This window comes from Triplophysa rosa, linkage group LG17, assembly GCF_024868665.1.
Source record: "Triplophysa rosa linkage group LG17, Trosa_1v2, whole genome shotgun sequence".
In the NCBI taxonomy this organism is placed as follows: Eukaryota; Metazoa; Chordata; class Actinopteri; order Cypriniformes; family Nemacheilidae; genus Triplophysa; species Triplophysa rosa.
The window spans coordinates 18534500-18551997 of record NC_079906.1 but is presented as its reverse complement, the minus strand read 5'-3'; the positions used below and the strand labels follow the sequence as shown (position 1 = coordinate 18551997).

General features: G+C 38.7%; 2 protein-coding genes across 4 annotated transcripts in view; one reads left to right on the top strand and one right to left on the bottom strand.

Annotated features, from left to right (window-relative positions):
• Window position 1: 1 nt before the first annotated feature.
• Window positions 2-3997, bottom strand: si:ch211-150o23.3 (uncharacterized). Of its 2 annotated transcripts, none has more exons than XM_057356920.1 (8): window positions 3423-3997; window positions 3229-3264; window positions 2809-3126; window positions 2410-2721; window positions 2011-2325; window positions 1700-1849; window positions 1538-1613; window positions 2-1044 (listed from the first exon to the last, which is right to left on the bottom strand). In XM_057356920.1, exons 1-7 carry the CDS (start codon window positions 3454-3456, stop codon window positions 1576-1578), a joined length of 1203 nt encoding a protein of 400 aa, XP_057212903.1. In that variant the 5' UTR covers window positions 3457-3997; the 3' UTR covers window positions 2-1044; window positions 1538-1575. The 2 variants fall into 2 exon arrangements, with proteins under 2 accessions (XP_057212903.1, XP_057212904.1); XM_057356921.1 differs by having other exon boundaries at window positions 3769-3997.
• An 899-nt stretch (window positions 3998-4896) lies between these two features.
• prkcz (protein kinase C, zeta) overlaps window positions 4897-17498 on the top strand; it is an 80694-nt gene continuing 68092 nt past the window's right edge. The window contains exons 1-4 of one of the 2 annotated variants that reach the window (XM_057357625.1): window positions 4897-5447; window positions 11548-11669; window positions 11814-11903; window positions 12088-12138. In XM_057357625.1, coding sequence (XP_057213608.1) covers window positions 5377-5447; window positions 11548-11669; window positions 11814-11903; window positions 12088-12138 — 334 coding nt within the window. In that variant the 5' untranslated portion in view covers window positions 4897-5376. Of the gene's footprint in view, window positions 5448-11547; window positions 11670-11813; window positions 11904-12087; window positions 12139-16911; window positions 17295-17498 lie in introns of those variants that run through there. The other variant, XM_057357628.1, reaches the window with a different exon arrangement.

Sequence of the window (17498 nt, the reverse complement as noted above, 5' to 3'; positions counted from 1 at the left end):
TGAAAAACCTGGAATTAACTAAATCGTAGAACCACTTTCAAAGAAAATCTGTTTCTTTGCGGTTTAATTTGAAAACACAATAAGCATTTGCCAAAATTGTGATTTTTTTTAATGGTAAAATAAAAGACTACAAATCGTCTTACACGTACCAAAAACATATAACAAAAGAACAACCATTAATTCTACAAATTGCACAACTTGGATGTAACAGTATTCAAAAGCAGTGTTTCTTATTACTTTTGGGGAATTTTGCTCTTTTAAACATCATTTTTATGGGCACACTATTACAGTAAATAAAGGAAGATAAACTGGCTTATTTTAAATCAACAAAACTAAACAAATGGAGTGCGAGTAGTGTACTTGTTTCTTTGTTCAGTACATGCCTCTTGTTCTCAGAGAAAAAGAGTTTAAGCATCCAGCGTCAGATCTGGCAATAGAGTTCAGAGAGCCAATTTTCATATCAAAACCCAAAAAGTAACAAAGACACATTTAAAAAAGACATGTCTAGGTGACGTAATGTGAATAAGTTTGTTCTTAGCGTTTTCTGTCCCTGTTCCCAGCTGTGATTAACCAAATAATGTTTACACTGGGTGTTTAAAAACAACTGTAGTAGAAAAAAATAAATATAAAAATTATAAAGGCTCTCAGAGAGAGAACACATTTCACAGTTTTAGAGTCTTTACCTGCAACAATATGGGAAGACCTCAGGAGAGGTTGGACCTACAGTACCCTCCAAGAACCAAAAGCCCTTTTTAACCATGTTAGTGCATCAGCTAGTGCTGTAGTGTCATCTCTTTTTCAAGTCTCGTGATGTCAGCATTTACTTATGGCAAAAATTCTCCCATATATTTTTCCAAAAAGAAAAAACGTCAACCAATGACAATCCTAATACTGCTGCAACCAACAGAAAATGACAAATTGTAGGAAATGGTGATTTCTGTGGCTGTTAAAACGTGAACTCCTGTCTTCCTTTTGGTTGGGACAAGTCATTTAAACCTCAACTTCAGGCAGACAGCGTGACCAGTTTAGAGACTCCTCTGTTTGCTGAAACAGAGAAGCAGACAACAAATTAGCATACAGATATTTCTTTTGTCAAATAAAGCAAATTAAACCTAGATCAGTTCTATACAAATCCAGTCATCGTTACAACCTCATGTCATTTAAAACATGTATATGACTTTTCTGTGGAATACAAAAAAGATATATTGAGGAACACTGGAATGACATGAAGTAAATATTGAAACAAATTCTCATTTTTGGGTGAAGTATCCCTTTGAATAAAATTGTCAGCCAAATGCATAATGTATGTAAACTCTAAAAATGTTGTGTTAAACAAATTCATAGCCAATATTTAGCTATTCGATGTTTCATATACAGCAGTGTGAAGCAGGAGTTTGAACCAAATTTTCAACCAGATTTTATGATGGGCAGTTGCACAGAATGACAGACATCGCAACCAAAAATCTCTTTTTACTTGTCACTTTACTGCTACAGTGTGTCTCCCATAATGATATCGACGCTATCTTCAATGTCTTACCTCAACAAACTCACACTACCTTTCCTTTAACATTTCCATCACTGGATTGTCAAGGCTATGTATGTGTTGTCAACACCTGTGATTACAAAACACAACTGTTCAGTGAGTAAAACGTTTCATTCCGATGACTGAAAATATTTTTAAAATCATGACGTTACTTACAAGTCCTGCTTTCTCGTTCCAGTTCGGTGGGTTTTCTCACTTTCTTGCAGTACACTTTGGCAACAATCAGAATGGCACATGTTGCTACCACAAAGGTCAGAGCAGAAACCACTAAACTGATTACCACCGGGCTCATCACCGGATCCACTTCTGAGATTTCCATGAAACATAAAGCTTGCATTAGGGTATGTTTAATACCCTCAAACAAAATACTCTTTAGATATTTTGAATTCAGAATTTACTATCCACCCAGGATGAAACCATGACAATACAGAAAAATTGAGGAAACACTTGAGTCCTGTATGCCTTACCTCGTATGGAGATGGGTAAAGGCTGACTTTCTCTCGAGATAAATGTCCGCTCTCCAGTCTGGACTTTGTATAAACAACAGTAGTAACCTTCAGTACTGGACTGGGCATTAGAGAAGGTGAAAGTGACAGAGGGAGTGAGGGCTGGCAAAGAGTGCCGCACAGTCCCATTGGGTCTGATCAGGCGCAGCTGGAAGGAACCTCCCGGGTACTGAGGTTGAGTGAAGCAGGTGACATTGAAACTTTGTCCCCGGATGACCCAGCCTGGTCGTGCTTCAGGAGAGGTGTTGTACCAGATTTGAGGAGTGTGAATCTCCACTGAAGACAGAAAATACATTTACATTTATGAATTTTTTGTCCATGGCAATTTTTTGTCCTGTCGAACCAGACAAGATTACTTACAGACTGTGATGTTGATGAGGTTGCTATGTGGAGAATTTCCTGAGGGGGAGTTTCCCACTTTGCTGTGAATCCTGTACAGACAACTGTATCTGCCCTGGTGAGAGATTTCCAGGTCCGACAGGGTCAAATCCACTGTCATCTGCCTGGGATCAGCTCGCTGGGTCACCAGTGGAGTGCTCACACCTCTTTTGTACAGATGAAAGTCAATGACAGACTGCCAGTACGGGGCAGTGCATTTAAAGTGAACAGCCTCTCCGGCCGAATAGAAATAGAACCGCGAGTGAATAGACAGGGTAGGTGCAGGAAGTTTACCTTGATAAAGAGACAAATATGACTACATATTTTCAACACATAATAAAAAGCATCCAAAACTTTTCAAATCTTTTATTTTAATTTTACCCGTGCACTCCACTCCAGCATCTTCATCATGTGTACACATTCCCTCATTGAGTTTGCGTTCACAAAGGTCGAGGGTAAACTCATCGCCCGAACATTTCATATCCCTCCACAACACCTCTATGCTGGGCCGTCCGAAACGAACGCCATTCGGAACATCCAACACAAAACCACAGTTGAGCTCTCTACAAACAACCGCCGCGTCTTCGAGATCCCAACCCCGCTGGCACACGGTACCCCACTGATGCACCTGCCGCATCTCCACTCTTCCAGAACAGCTTTCTCCTGGTCTGTCATTCCAAAGTCTAATGCTGGCTTCATCTGTGGAAATATTGGAAAAGAGCAAAAAAAATCTGTGTGAATTGATCTAATCCATATCAGATGTTTATTGATTGGCATCTCAGGAGACGACATCATACTCACTAAATGCATGAACATCCTCAACAGCAACATTACATCCTGTTTAAAAAACAACAAAGTTGCACTTAACCAGACAAAATGATTAAGCTTGACTCTGTCATTAAAGTTGATGAACCAAACAATCAAAGTTCAAACATTAAGTTGTTCACATATTATGTTACACTTTGTTTTCTAAATTTTCAATAAATTTGACTAACCGAGCATTACCAGGCCCAGGAGAAACCTCGACATTGTAAACTTCCCATGTAACGCAGGTACCAGGGCTCATTTATTAACTAATTAAAGGACTTAACGTCGATGTAAGTAGCCCAAAAACTGAAATTTAATTTAAATCTCGGTCTGTTCGTGGAGCAGGAGCAAGTTGCTGCATAGCACTTCAGTTTCCTAGCTGGCTAACTAACGTTAGCGCTTCTGAATGTCTTAACGGTCTCTCTTCATTGACAGGTGATTAACACAAACATATTATTGATCATATGCCATACTGAAAAGACATAACACTGAATAATAACTTTTATAACGAACCAATTCCGATATAGAATCTACCTGTAGGACGGCTAACGTTACTGTGCTAACGCTAGCCTTTAGTGAGGAGTTTCTCGCAAAGCGTGATAAAATAAAAGTTTACAACAAATAAGCACATAGATATGTATTCGGTAATGTTTTTTAAATTAGAGTTCCTCTCGGTTGCGGTAATTCCCGAAATAATGTCATGATGAGGCAGATGAGGTTTTCATGTCGCTACTCCTGGCAGACCTGTGACGTTGCTGTCGAGTTGCGCAACACTTGCGCACAAAAACATTCAACCACGTTGATTGGCTCAAGGACTTTTATTTTATAAAACTGCAATAGTATATAAAACAATATTATAATCGTATTTTATATTGTTTTAGTTTATAAAATGTGTATGTACAAAAACAAATATTCAGATACAGGCGCAACGTGCGTGTAGATATATCCTTGCTACTGTTCAATCATATTTTTCAATCATTTTTACTAGTTATTCTATTTTTTGTTGTTGTTTTTTCACCATTTTGCAGGTAATAAAATTACGTTTTGTCCATACCACACGCGAAATTATCTTTCAGCAGCATGTATGGAGATTATGCACTTTTTCTGTGCATAAACTTGTAATGACACCCAGTGGATAAAATTAGCATTACATAACAGGAAGTTCACAATTCCTTATGCCATTAGTTAATTATCAAAATGCATAAGATCTTTCTTTGGGATACTGGCTTTAAATGATCGCTTTTTAATGAAATTTACAAATACAACGGCCTTTATTAATTAAACATGTTAAAACACGTCTCAGTTATGCGGTTTCATTTAAACAGGGCTAAAATGTGTGCACTTTTTTGTTACAAATAAAATAAACAAAAGCCAAATTAAAAGATACTGACCTATAACTTAAAATACAATTTGATCAACGAGTTGTTTGTCAAAAGTAGCTAATTACTATTATGTCCAAATATGCTAAAAACGCAGTCCAGGAGTACTTTTCTGCACATTCACAACTCAAGCGTTATTCTGAGCACAACCCTCTCTGTCAGCGGCCTAGTTCTTTTTAATTGGATAAGCATTCGGTCTGTCGCGAGAGAGGGACAGGCTGGACTGTAAACCCGTTATCCACCTGCAAACACTGCGTACACGGAATTTACCAATGTGACACGACGGTTCGACTAAAACAATTTACGCGCGAAACGCACCGACGTGTTGCTATTCTATCATGTGGTTGATGTGTACTTTGGAATATTTCTTTGAGAGAGCGCGTCACGTACGAAATGTCCCACGGAAGCGCAAGTGAACAACAGGTGGATTCCGAGGCCAATCCAGACCTGGAAGTATCCATACTTAACCGTTGATTTCTCCGCCCCTAAGAGTAACCATAGCAAAGGCACTCCAGCCGTAAAACTCATCGTACCGGAAAAAGGCTGAATAACACGTTCAGAAATGGATCGTTTCAGTGAGGAGCAAAAGGCAATCCTCCGCGGTGACGTGACACCTCTGCGAGCATTGAGGACGCGAAGCCAGTATTATACAGTTCTTTCGGAATCATGCCACTTTACGTCTGATGTCACTTTCGCCTTTTAATGAACTCTGGTTGTATATTTTCCTGCCCGGGAGAGTGTTTGTAGACTTTCGGAGTTCATAATGCCTGTAAGCAACGGATCGGTGATGGATTTACCCTCGGACTATGTGAAAATTAAGGCGCATTACGCTGGGTGAGTGTTGTTAACTTGCGCAGGTGAAGGTGCGTTTTTGGTTTAAAGTTGGCATGCGGTGTTTTGGCTTTAAAGGGCGAAAATGCCGTCCACTCAGTAACTTTTCTGTGTTCAGCGTAATGTATATGTAAACGTGTCATTCCAGCAGAGGGCAAGCATTTTGACATTTTAAACTTGATATCTTCCTCGTATATCTTGTTTCTGGCTTCCAAACATAACACGTAGTTCCCTCTAATAAATGCAAATAATCGAGGCATCAGTTACTAATAGAAAGAAACAAGCAAACAGTTATTCCTATCAGAAATATTATTGCAGGGCAGCAGGTTGTGTAAAAACTTATGTTAGTACTACTTTTCCTAGTCTTTTCTTTTAGGAGTACGTTTATTAGTTTATAAAAGGAAACTACATGGAAGTTTAAGTCTTTACACATACTACTGATACTATTGGATAGGGTGGAATTGAGTTTTTGATTGGTTGTGGGTAAAATTCTAGTTTTATAGAGGTCATAAAGGGTCAACCACCTAAACACAGTTTTTAAATGCCTAAAACTTTACCTGACTGATCTCTTGAATTGGTAGGACTGGTCTTGACCCCCAATTGGCCTCTGTCATCATGGATTCTTTCAACAGTAGTAAATGAAGTCATGTTTTCTGGACATTTTGTCATGAAGTTGCATGAATTACACATGAAGCAAGCTGGTCAGGAGAGACTGGAAGAAACCCTCACTTGCACAAGGGTTTTCAATCACCCAGCCTTTAGTCAACAAAGTGAATGATTTCATCTTCTGATCAAAACCTTAATGTATGCCACCTCAAAGGCATAACAGCAGGGTTGCCTAAAAATAAAAATTCTGTAATCTATCCTCGTTCTGTTCTAAACCTGTATTATCTTTTTCTCAAATATTAAAAATATTTCCAAGCATGTCATGGAAGTCCATGGATATTAAAATTTGATTCCCTTTGCAAAACACCCCAGACATTCTTCATGATGTCTTTATTGGTCTGAAAAGAACTAAATAAGTAAATGGAATGAAATAAAAGAAATATGGGGTTGAAATGATATGAGAATTTATGTTTGTGTGAGAGTTTGTGTGAAAAAATTACAAAACTTAGGCCTACCTAATGTTCTATTTTTTTAGATGTGTTGTTTAAATTTTTGACCTTCGTTGTGTTAAAATTATTATGGCGTTCGTTCATGTTTTTTAAAGAATAAGGAACATGGATTCTTCTCTTTTATTGTATTAACATTCCCCTTTTGGGATTGTTGTTTTGTGCATGTGTTGATGTTGTAAATTGCGTTATGTTGATAAAAGGATGAGTTAATGGACAACATAGCTCTTTCTTGGACTGCTTTAATATCTGCATATTTACATCATTCAAGGCCATGTCAATCACACTAAAAGGGTGTACATAGACCTTTGAATCGAGAGCACAATCACCTGACGTAGTGCAGGCGAATGTACATGGGAAGTTGAGCACAGATCTAGTTCCTCATTGTCTCTGGAAGTGTGAATTCCCTCTCTCATTTAAAGGAGCCCTCCGAATTTGGGTCGTCCTTCTGAGTGTTTTGAAAGCTTTGGTGATTCCCACTTCTAAAAATATTTGGGAGGAAGTTAGCACCAAGCAGGAAAGATCTGGGTATCTGGCTGAGACCTGAGCAGGCAGTTGCCTAGCAACCAGTCATAAGCCTCAATAATAGCTCTTTATTTCGTGGAGATTCCGGGAGCTGTTTTGATTTGAGCTTAGACCTTAGGGTTTCGGTCCAAGATGTTTCAGCGTTGAGCAATCAAATGAGAGATGATGTGGTTTTATATAGTGTAGCTCATCACATAGAAGGAAATTGCTTGATAGTCAACATTGTTGACCTCTTGAGTCACCTGAAGTGTCACGTTTATCAGCACTGTAGATTTTTGAACGGACAAAAAACTAAAATGGTTTGTAATGCTGGGCAAGCGTTACAGATATTGCAAGCTGTTTTACCACACACAAAATTCCTGACTTTGCGGCAGCAGATTTTTGTATGTGATACAATTTGAGTCATAGGAGAGCTAGGATTTGTGAATGAAAGCTCCATTTCTTTTGTAAGGGTTTTCAGGGGCTTTTTTACCATTCCCGGTTGGTTTTATAGTTCGGTCTGGCATCTCGATGAGAAACAAGCGTTTACAGCAGGGTGTGTTCCTTATGATTCATCCTGCACATGTGAAGTACATCTGCTACCCAAAATTGTTCACGACTCACGAGCGGTCTGCTCATTCCAAGTGACTTGGGTTGTTTCTACAGTACGTGACAGAAATAAGTCAGGTCACACATGTGTATTTATTGTGAATGTTTTTTCTGGAACGGAGTGGTCTGGACTTCATCAGAGTTCCAGAAGCTGTTTTATAAAAAATTTATCAGAGCCAACCCTCTGTATGATTAAATGAGAAAATATGATAATATTTATGATATGATAACTCTTGCATGCTGCTTTAAAAATTCTGTTTCATTTACTCACCCTCATACACCTCGTAGTCATATGGGTTTGGAATAATGAGGAGGATGAGTAATTCATAGCAGAATGTTTAGGTTTTGGGTGGACTGTCTCTTTAAAATTAGTGAATGCACTTTTTTAATACTGCTGACATCATTTTTCATGAGGTCTTTTGGTGCTGATGAATTTCTGCTCAATGTCATCTCACTGTTTTAAGAGGAGTTTATTATTTTGTGCTGTGATTTCACCGCGTGTTCTTCTGGGTCACACCTTTGTCAAATGTTTGAGTTGTGATGATGATGCTGTGTCAGATGCCAAATGCATGGGTGATGACTTCCAAATCCAGCTTAAAGGGATAGTTCACCCAAAAAGGAAAATTCTGTCATCATTAACTCACCCTCATGTCATTCAAACCTGAATGACTTTTTTCTTCTGCAGAACACAAAAGAAGATATTTTGAAGAAAGTTGGTTTTTGGGTAAACTATCACTTTAAAGAGAATCAGAAATATGCTTTTCTTTAGTATTAATAACAAGCTTATGGTTTTCTGTCTATTCATATTGTACCATCGTTCTCTGCTTTAATATGGAGTGAGAAATGAACACCTCTGAAATGACTTTATTTAACTGCTGACGTCCTCAGGGATGGTTTTCACTTATTACAGTTAATCAGAAATGTTTCACATGGCTTGCTCTGGAATTTAATCTTTCTCTTTGGTTACATCAGGCCTTACCAGAAGCTGCTTAAGGGACTCCTAACATTTATCTGCCTAGAGTCGTGCGGTGGGAGATCTTTTCACCCCTGGCTTTAGTGCCAGCCATGTGGGTGTCGGAGATGGGGGGGCATGAGGGCTGGGTGGCAGATGATGGATTCATGATGATGGTTTCCCTGCTGAGGGCCAAGCTGCTACAGAATCTTCTCAGCAGTAAACAGACATGCATAATATATGGGATTGTCATGCGTCACATTTTTCTTCAGCTGTCAGCCGGGTCTCTTAACCAGTGGTTTGGGGACTGGTTTGTAAAAAATATAGACTTAAAGGGCTGGTTTCCCGGACAGAAATTAGACTAGTCCTAGATTAAAATAAATGTAAGAGCTGTCCAAACTGAAAACAACCTGCACTGACATATAAAACGTAAAATACATCAGTGCCTTTGTGCTGTTTTAAAATGCACAGTAATGTTTTTTTGTAAGGCATGTTTGCTAAAACTACTTAAATTGTCTAATTAAACTAAGGCCTAGTCCTGGTTTAAAATAATCCCAGAATGGGAAACCGCCCCATTATGTCTTAAAATGCTCTAAATATTCTGTGTTTGGTGTGTAGCTTTTTATATAAAAAAACAAGTGTTTTTTGTAATGATAGCTGTGTTTTTTTGTGTGTGTGATTTATAATAATGCTTAAAATGAATTGAAGAACCGACTAGTCTAATAAAACAAATATTTTCAGAGAAGAGAGTTCATACAAACTGGCTGATCTTTGAAGTGATAGTTCACCCAAAAAATGAAAATTGTGTCATCATTTACTCACCCTGTTGTCATTTCAAACCTGTATGACTTTCTTCCACAGAACACGAAAGAAGATATTTAGAAGAAAGTTGGTAATCGACACCCATTCACTTCTATTGCATGGACACTTAACCAGTGCAAGTCAATTGGTGCAGATACCTTTTGGTTAACAACATTTTTCAGAATATCTTCTTTTGTGTTCTGTGTCAGAAAGAATGTCATACATGTTTAAAATGACAAGAGGGTGAGTGGTGACAGAATTTTCATTTTTGGGTGAACTATCCCTTTAAGGTTTGGAAATAGCAATTAAGCCCTGAAGAAAGCTATGTGAGATTATGTTAAAAACACACACATTAGTGCCACCGAGAGCATTTTAAGGTCATTTAATCATTTCTTAGTAATGTTGTTTAGGAAGCAGTAAGCACTATGCACTTTGTTGTACCCTGAAACTGAGGTTGTTTTTTGTACTTGGCTCTTTTTCCAGTATGTAGTGTGAAAGTGGGGCAGGGACCACCAGACCAGGCAGCTGTGTACTAGGGATGGAAAGAAAAGTCTCTTGTGTATCCAGACAGATGTGGCTTGTTTTGCTTTGGCTTCTTTCTTTAAAGCCAGATCTAGAGCTCATGTGACTGATACATGGTTTGTTTAGAAATGCAGAAGCCATTTATGCAAATGTTTAATGAAAAGACTATTGAGGATTTATTGTTTGTGAGTAAATTTATTCTGACACATGAAACTATATTAATGGTCCAATGTGTAATTTTTTTAGGCTCTATTCATTGACAGAAATGCAATATAAAGACATAACTATGTCTTCAGAGGTGCATAAAGACCTTGCATAATGAAGCGTCATGTTTTTATTATCTTAGAATGAGCTTTTCTATCTATCCCCTTACATGGAATTGACTGTGTTGTTTCTACAGTAGCCCTAAATGGACAAACTGCTCTACAAAACGCGTTTCATAAGCATGTTATCTCCTTCGGCAAAGAAGCGAAAACGTGACGGCATCTTACCGCTGTGTCAGCCACCGTAGTGCTTTGAAAGGGAGGGGTGGAGTGAGCCATTGGATGCAATTCGCAACCTCACCTCATACACTGGACCTTTAATCAATTAAAATACTTATTGATTGATGATTGATATTTAAATAATAATAGTAATAATGCAACCAAATAAATCTCATCATGCTGAAGTGGGTCAGAACTAGAGTGACCACCACCCAACAATCCAAATGTGGGACAGGTTATTTGTTTGTGTGGGACAATGTGGGACAACATTGAAATTGCACAAAACTATGATATAATAACAGAATGAAAATATTTTTATATCATTTTTTTAGCTTATAAAAATAATTTGTTATTTAGTCCATTCCAACTACAACATAATTAAGGCATATATAAAATGTATCATATAACATAAAACAATTTTATTGGCGATTTTAATTGAAGGTTCACTGTCTCTTTAAATTTTGAGCACAGAGGTCAGGCGCAGAGTTATCATGTTGTACACTTTGAAGATCTTCTCAAAGAGTGAAAACTAAAGGAATAAAGAACAAACAAATAATGAAAAAGAGTTTCTCTTTTAAAATGTATTATTGTTAAATAATGCATTTCATGATTTGCAAATAAGTTTTATTTTAATACGCTAACCACAACCTATAGGCTAAACACAGTTTCAAAGCCACACAATTTACGATGTTTTAGTGACTTTTTATTCGGCAAGTTGACATGGGAGGATCGCCACCCGATCTACTGACAGACGTCGCAGCCTCTTGATGACTGAAATCACTGCCTTCTTCTCATACATTGGATAAAAGTCAGGCTTTAAAAAATAATTGCGTTTGTATGAGCTTGTTGGACACTGCGCTGTTAAATAGTTAAATAAACAATGGCGCAAACAAGCGACTCATGTGCGTTTCGGATTAAATAATGCGTTTCTTAATGTGACAACTATAAACCAACAGACTGATGAAAATGCGGGACATTTTCTCAATATGCGACGTGCGGGACAAGGGGTGAAAATGCTGTGCGGTACAACGCAAAGCGTGATGGGTGGTCACCCTAGTCAGAACAGCTCTCCAATCTGTATGAAGATGATTTCTGTATTAAATGTCTATGTGTTTCTATAGGGACATGCTGATCTCTGACCTGGACTCAGCAATGACGTACACAGAGTTGTGTGAGGAGGTGAGAGAGATGTGCGGGGTCCGCAGAGAACGGCCAATAACGCTCAAATGGATTGATGATGAAGGTATGTATGACCTTTGAACTTTGTCTGGCATTCAGGGCTGGTGATTAATGCAGACTTAATTTGTGTTGCTAAGATTTGAAGACTTTAAGACAGTTGGCACTGATTGGGTTGAGTGGCTGTTTACATCATTTCACTTTGTTTAAGGGGACCCGTGTACCATCTCCTCTCAGATGGAGCTGGAAGAAGCATTCCGCATCTATTGCCGGAACCAGAGATCTGGGCTCCTCCTACATGGTATCTATCACAACATTCAAATTGTAATGTTTACACTGAGTGGCTAAAGCTTTTAATAAAAGTCTGCTGTCCTCATGCATCCTAGTCTATAAATAGATTAAACCTCTGGACTGAAAACTCTCTCTCTCTCTCTCTCTCTCTCTCTCTCTCTCTCTCTCTCTCTCTCTCTCTCTCTCTTTCTCAGTGTTCCCTAGCATTCCTGAAAGACCAGGTATGCCGTGCCCAGGAGAAGATAGTAAGTGTTCATCATAGTTCATGACATGTGATCATTATGAGTCCTGCTACATTTAGCTTTTCTCAGTGTAGTGCTGGTCTGGTTTAATGACATCAATCTGTTTGCTACAGTGATTCAATACAGAAAATATGTATATAGTAAAGATTTTCTGTAAAGCGAATATTACTTAACCCTATTGGCGTTGCCGGGCCGTTGCTATGGTATGCTGCTGGCTTTTTGTGTGGTTGCTTAGTAATTGCTTTGTGTCTCAGGTCAGTTGTCCACCCTCTGTCGATATTTTAGTTCTTGGTTATCCTTGATGTCATTCAAGCATGTCATAGCACAAATGGTACTTGTCAAAGGTTGTTCCTGATCTTTGGCAAAAATGTGCTTGTATCTTTTTCCAGTGTACCTTTTTCTTCTGTGAAACACAAAGAAGATATGTTGAGAAATATCTTAGTGGTTGTGTGTCCGTACAATGAACGCCAATGGGGCTAATGTTATATGGTTGCCGAAGTTATTTAAAATATTGTTTGTGTTCTGCAGAAGAAAGGAAGTCATACAGGTTTGTTATGACATCGGTTTGCGTTTATATGTTTCGTTTGAACAGCTCAACAACATGGCCGAATCTTTCCATATTTATTACGGTACATTCACACGGGGCGTCAGCATTAACGCTTCTTATTTACTACGAATGGGTGATGTCATGCGTTGCCGAACTGAATTGTGGGTCCGTCTGCGTCGCATCACTGGCGTTGCTCGCGGCAGAAGTTGAAAGTTTCTCAACTTTTGAAGGGCAATGCAGGCGATCGCGTCGGCCACGCTTCAGACACGCCCTCCTTCAAGCGTTAACGCCCCGTGTGAATGCAGGGTCACAGTTTGGTTATTACTTTAAAAGTGGCTTCACGTTCGGTTTTTAGCTGTAGTGGTAAGGGATATGGTGTCTCTCATTGGGGCAGGTAACTGCACAGTAATTCTGTGTTAATGTGCTGTCTCGAGGGCCAGACAGAGCTGAACTGCTGAGTCAGTTTCTTGTACATGACTGCCTTTGCTAAAAGTGGTATGAAATTGCACTCATTCTTGACAGTGGTACACGCTTGTGTATATTTGCAGCTGTCCTCATATGCTTAAGTGATTTTGAGTCAAATTAAATTATAAAAATTCATTACAATGTTACATATTTGTGTGTGCAACTTTGCGCTATGTATAGATAAATGTAAATTTCTTTGTTTTTATGTACTGTATGTAATTAGCTATAGTTTAGGGGCAAATTTGGGGATTACTTTATAGCAATTATTATTTAAAACAATCAAAGTTTATGTTATAACCTAATTTAGAGATCTACATATAATGTCAGCGTGCAGATGGTAAATAACAGTCTCTTCTTGATTGGCAATATGTAATAACTTGCGAGAAGAGTTGAATCGCAAAATGTCTTTCTCTCTCACTTCTGTCCACGTTCGTTTTTCACCTTTGTTGTGCATGGCAGCAGTTGTGATGTGCCTAGTTGAACGAGTAATGAGAGTAACTCTTTAACCGTTTGACAGTCTTAAAGTGAGATACATCACCCAAAAATGAAAATTCTGTCATTTACTCGCCTTCGAGTTGTTCCCAATGTGTATAAATGTCTTTGTTCTGATGAACACAGAGAACCAAACAGATCTCAACACTCAGAACCCGTGTTCTGTTGAACACAAAAGAAGATATTTTGAAGAATGTAGGACAGCAAACAGTTCTGGGGCACTTTTGACTACCATTGTTTTTTTCCTACCATGGTAGTCAACGGGTGTTGAGATCTGTTTGGTTATAAGCATTCTTCCAAATATCTTTCTCCGTGTTCATCAGAACAAAGAAATGTATACACATTTGGAACAACTCGAAGGTGAGTAAATGATGACAGAAGTTTCATTTTTGGGTGAAGTATCCCTTTAAGGCCTCGGGTTCAACAGCCCACAAATTGGTCTGGGCTCATTGGTATGCAAGGGCAGATATTCATGTTGTGCGTGAAAGCTCAGTAACCCAGAGCTGTTCTCATACACGTTGTATGACAAGGAATTATACGCTTTTATTGGCATACAATCTGCCTCAATAATAATAATAATAAGTGCTTTTTTCCCATTCTGTTTCACGGTAGTTTGTTAAAGCCTTGTTAGTATTCTCCTTTGGTGTGTTAAGTATGTGTGTGTATGCTGACTGGACAGTGGACAAACATAATGCTTAAAAAGATGCACATGTTCAGTGAACCAATTAGATGCAGAGTTTCAATATGTGCTTCTAATCGTTCTGATATTTCGGGGTGACCTGTTTCTTTAAATGATCAGATCAAGAGGACTGCTCCTTTGATGTAGCTTTTATCATGCTATGAGAGTTGAGAGTCAGTTTGAGTCATATATCTTTAGATACATATGTGACCGGGACCACAAAAGGGTCATTTTTTATTATTGAGATTTATACAACACCTGAAAGCCGAATAAATAAGCTTTCCATTGATGTATGGTTTGTTAGGATAGGATAATATTTGGTCCAGATACAACTATTAGAAAATCTGGAATATGATATAATATCAAAATATTGAGAAAATCGCCTTTAAAGTTGTCCAGCAGAGGTGCTGTAGCAGGCCATTGCTAAGAAGAAACAGGTTTGTTTTAATGCTCTCTATTGGCGCACCGCTGTGATGATGTTGTGGAGCGTAGATGAACCTGAAAGCTGAAATTCTAAGCTTTACTTAGATTCCAAACTTGAGTGGGTCATTTTCAAAGAGGGCAGCAGCGAGTGAAGTTTGTAGGCGTGTTTCTGGCCATTATTGTTCGTGATTTTGCTGCATCCACTCACAAAAATAAAGTTTTGATATATTTACGGTTGAAAATTTGCATAATATCTTCATGGAATTACTTAATATCGTGATGATTTTTGCCATAAAAGAAAAATGCATAATTTTGACCCATACAATGTATTGTTGTACAAATATACTTTATGCTGTGCTATGACTGGTTTTGTGGACCAGGGTCACATATCTTCTATATACAGCGTGTACACTCCTCCTCCAGACCTCTGCTGGGGTGTGTAGGACAGGTCCTGTTAATAGAATCATGGTTTTCCTGATATCTTTGGTAGTATGATTTGCATAAAAAAACATTCTTTCAGAGAATTAGTGACACTAGACAGTTTCATTGAATGTGCAAACTTTGCCCTAAGTTAACTTCTGGTCTGTGTTTCCTTATCGGTCTGGCTAGTGGCTACGTTAATATAAATTTATATTAATATTTAATTGTACACAGTTTGGTTTCAAAATGAGATTACTCTGTTTTTAAAAATTTTCAAAAAGCATATTTTTTATTATGATATTGTGTTTTTATTGTGTTTTATTGTGTTAGTTAGCCGCATTTTTTGTTGTTATTGAAACCAATTGCAGTTTGATTGATATTAATTGGAATGCACAATAAACAAAATGATTTTTGAAAACATTTTAAGTTATCTCTTTTTGGAACCAAACTCTTCATTTGTTGTTGCTGTTGCTGTCTCGTCTTTACATTGACTAATCATTGCACTAATTAATTTTTCTAAAATATTGCTCCCAAATTTTTTCTTTCATTTAAATAAATCCAAAATAAAAGGAATCGTTCACCCAAAAATGAAAATTCTAAAGTATCTGTCACTCTGTCACTTTAAATATTGGTCACTAAAACTCCAAAAAGCACATATATCATTATTAAATAAATTGTCTTTTGAAGCGAAACAATTAATATTTTAAGCATATTTAGTGAAATGAAAAACAAAAAAACTAAATTTATCTCGTTTTAATAAATATTTACATTGAAATCTCATTGGTCTTCAAACATGAAAGAACCAATCAGATTTGCAGTTATTGATTATTATGAGAACTTTCATTTTTGGTTGGGATGGTTCATTTTTTAAAAGGGCCATGTTGTAAATATCTGTGAAGAGCGGTTGCCAGGGAATTGCTTTGGTTGCTAAGGAATGCATAAGTAATAGCACAGCTCTCTTTAAGATTCTGTGTGATTTAATGTGTCATTCCTTTATGTAGCACAAATGATGATGGAGGATTCTGGTGCCAAAACGTGTGGGCTTGTTATTATCGTAATGACCGCTACTTAGCAATCAACCCTTGCCATTACCAGACATGCCAACCCCCATTTCTCATCCTCTCCAAAGTAACCTCCTCCCCATTCACCATACACTGAGCTCTTTCTCCATCCACCCTGAAGTTTCTGAATCCACTCCATGTTTTCCACCCATCCCCTCAGCTGTTTGCCACCGGCTCTCAAGGGACACAGCTACACCCAGACCAAGGGATGAGAGAGAGAGAGAGAGAGACAGGGTGAGGGAGAGGAATAATAGAGAGAGGCGATGAGAGCAGAGCACAGACAGGCACCGTAGCGAAATATCAGTCTGTGTTGCGGGAACTCCCTCCTTTTGTTTGTGCCGCCCATCTCAATTAAGCTTCCCAACCGAGCCGCCCGTTCCTGGTCAAAGCATCCCTCCATCCATCCGTCCGTCGAGGAGGCAGCCTACACAAGGACAGCCGCACGCAGAGAGCGACAGAACAGAAGGGAGGGGGGAGAAATAATTAAATAAATCGCAAGGAAGTGGGAGAGTGAGCGAAAAGAGGAGAGCGCACGGGAGGAGGGGATGTAGCCGGTGCATCGTGGAGGCTGCCAGGGAAAATGTGCTGAATCGAGCAGAAAACGGGACGTAACCGGTGAGCTGCATTTCCACATCTCTTCCATTTCTGTCTTTCTGTGAGGGTGCGAATGACATCGAGCTAGCGTGTGCTGTGTTCGCGGTGTGTCCAGCCCTTGTGCATGCATGCATGTGTGCGTGCATGCATGCATGCATCCGTGTGTGTTCGATTTTTGTGTTGTTAAGAAATCCGATGCAGTGCACCTCCTGGTCTCTTTCGTTTCCGCTTTTATTTTCTCACCTGCAGTGATTCAGTGACCCACCCTGCTTTCCATTCTCAAGGCTCTGAAGCTGCTCGCGAGTGCGGCAGCGTTTGTAACATACATGCGTGCGAGTGAATGTGTGTGTGATTTTAGAGTTCCTTTAATTTAGCATCACATTCAACACACAAAGAAGAAGCCCATCTGCACACTCACTCTGCATGTGATTTTTCTCTCTGTGTGCCGGAGACCCAATGCATCCAAAGAAGTCAGACGGTATGTGAATGGCATCAGGTTATTGTGATATTTCATTGTGTTTTCTTCTCAGACTGAGCGATGTGTTGAGAGAGAAGCTGTGGAATTGCCTAGAAGGATTAATCTGTGATTGTGGAACCCTAATGAAAGGAAATGTGCAGCTTTGACTGTCGACTGCGAATGGGGGTGTTTATGTCATTGTGAAGCGTTCCGGCCTGCCTCTTT

Coding starts and splice junctions, on each gene's coding strand:
- si:ch211-150o23.3 (XM_057356920.1), bottom strand. CDS start 3,456: ATGTCGAGGTTTCTCCTGGGCCTGGTAATGCTCG. Junction 2,326..2,409: donor CCTCATCAACATCACAGTCT/GTAAGTAATCTT, acceptor TTCTGTCTTCAG/TGGAGATTCACACTCCTCAA. Junction 1,850..2,010: donor TTTACCCATCTCCATACGAG/GTAAGGCATACA, acceptor TGGAAATCTCAG/AAGTGGATCCGGTGATGAGC.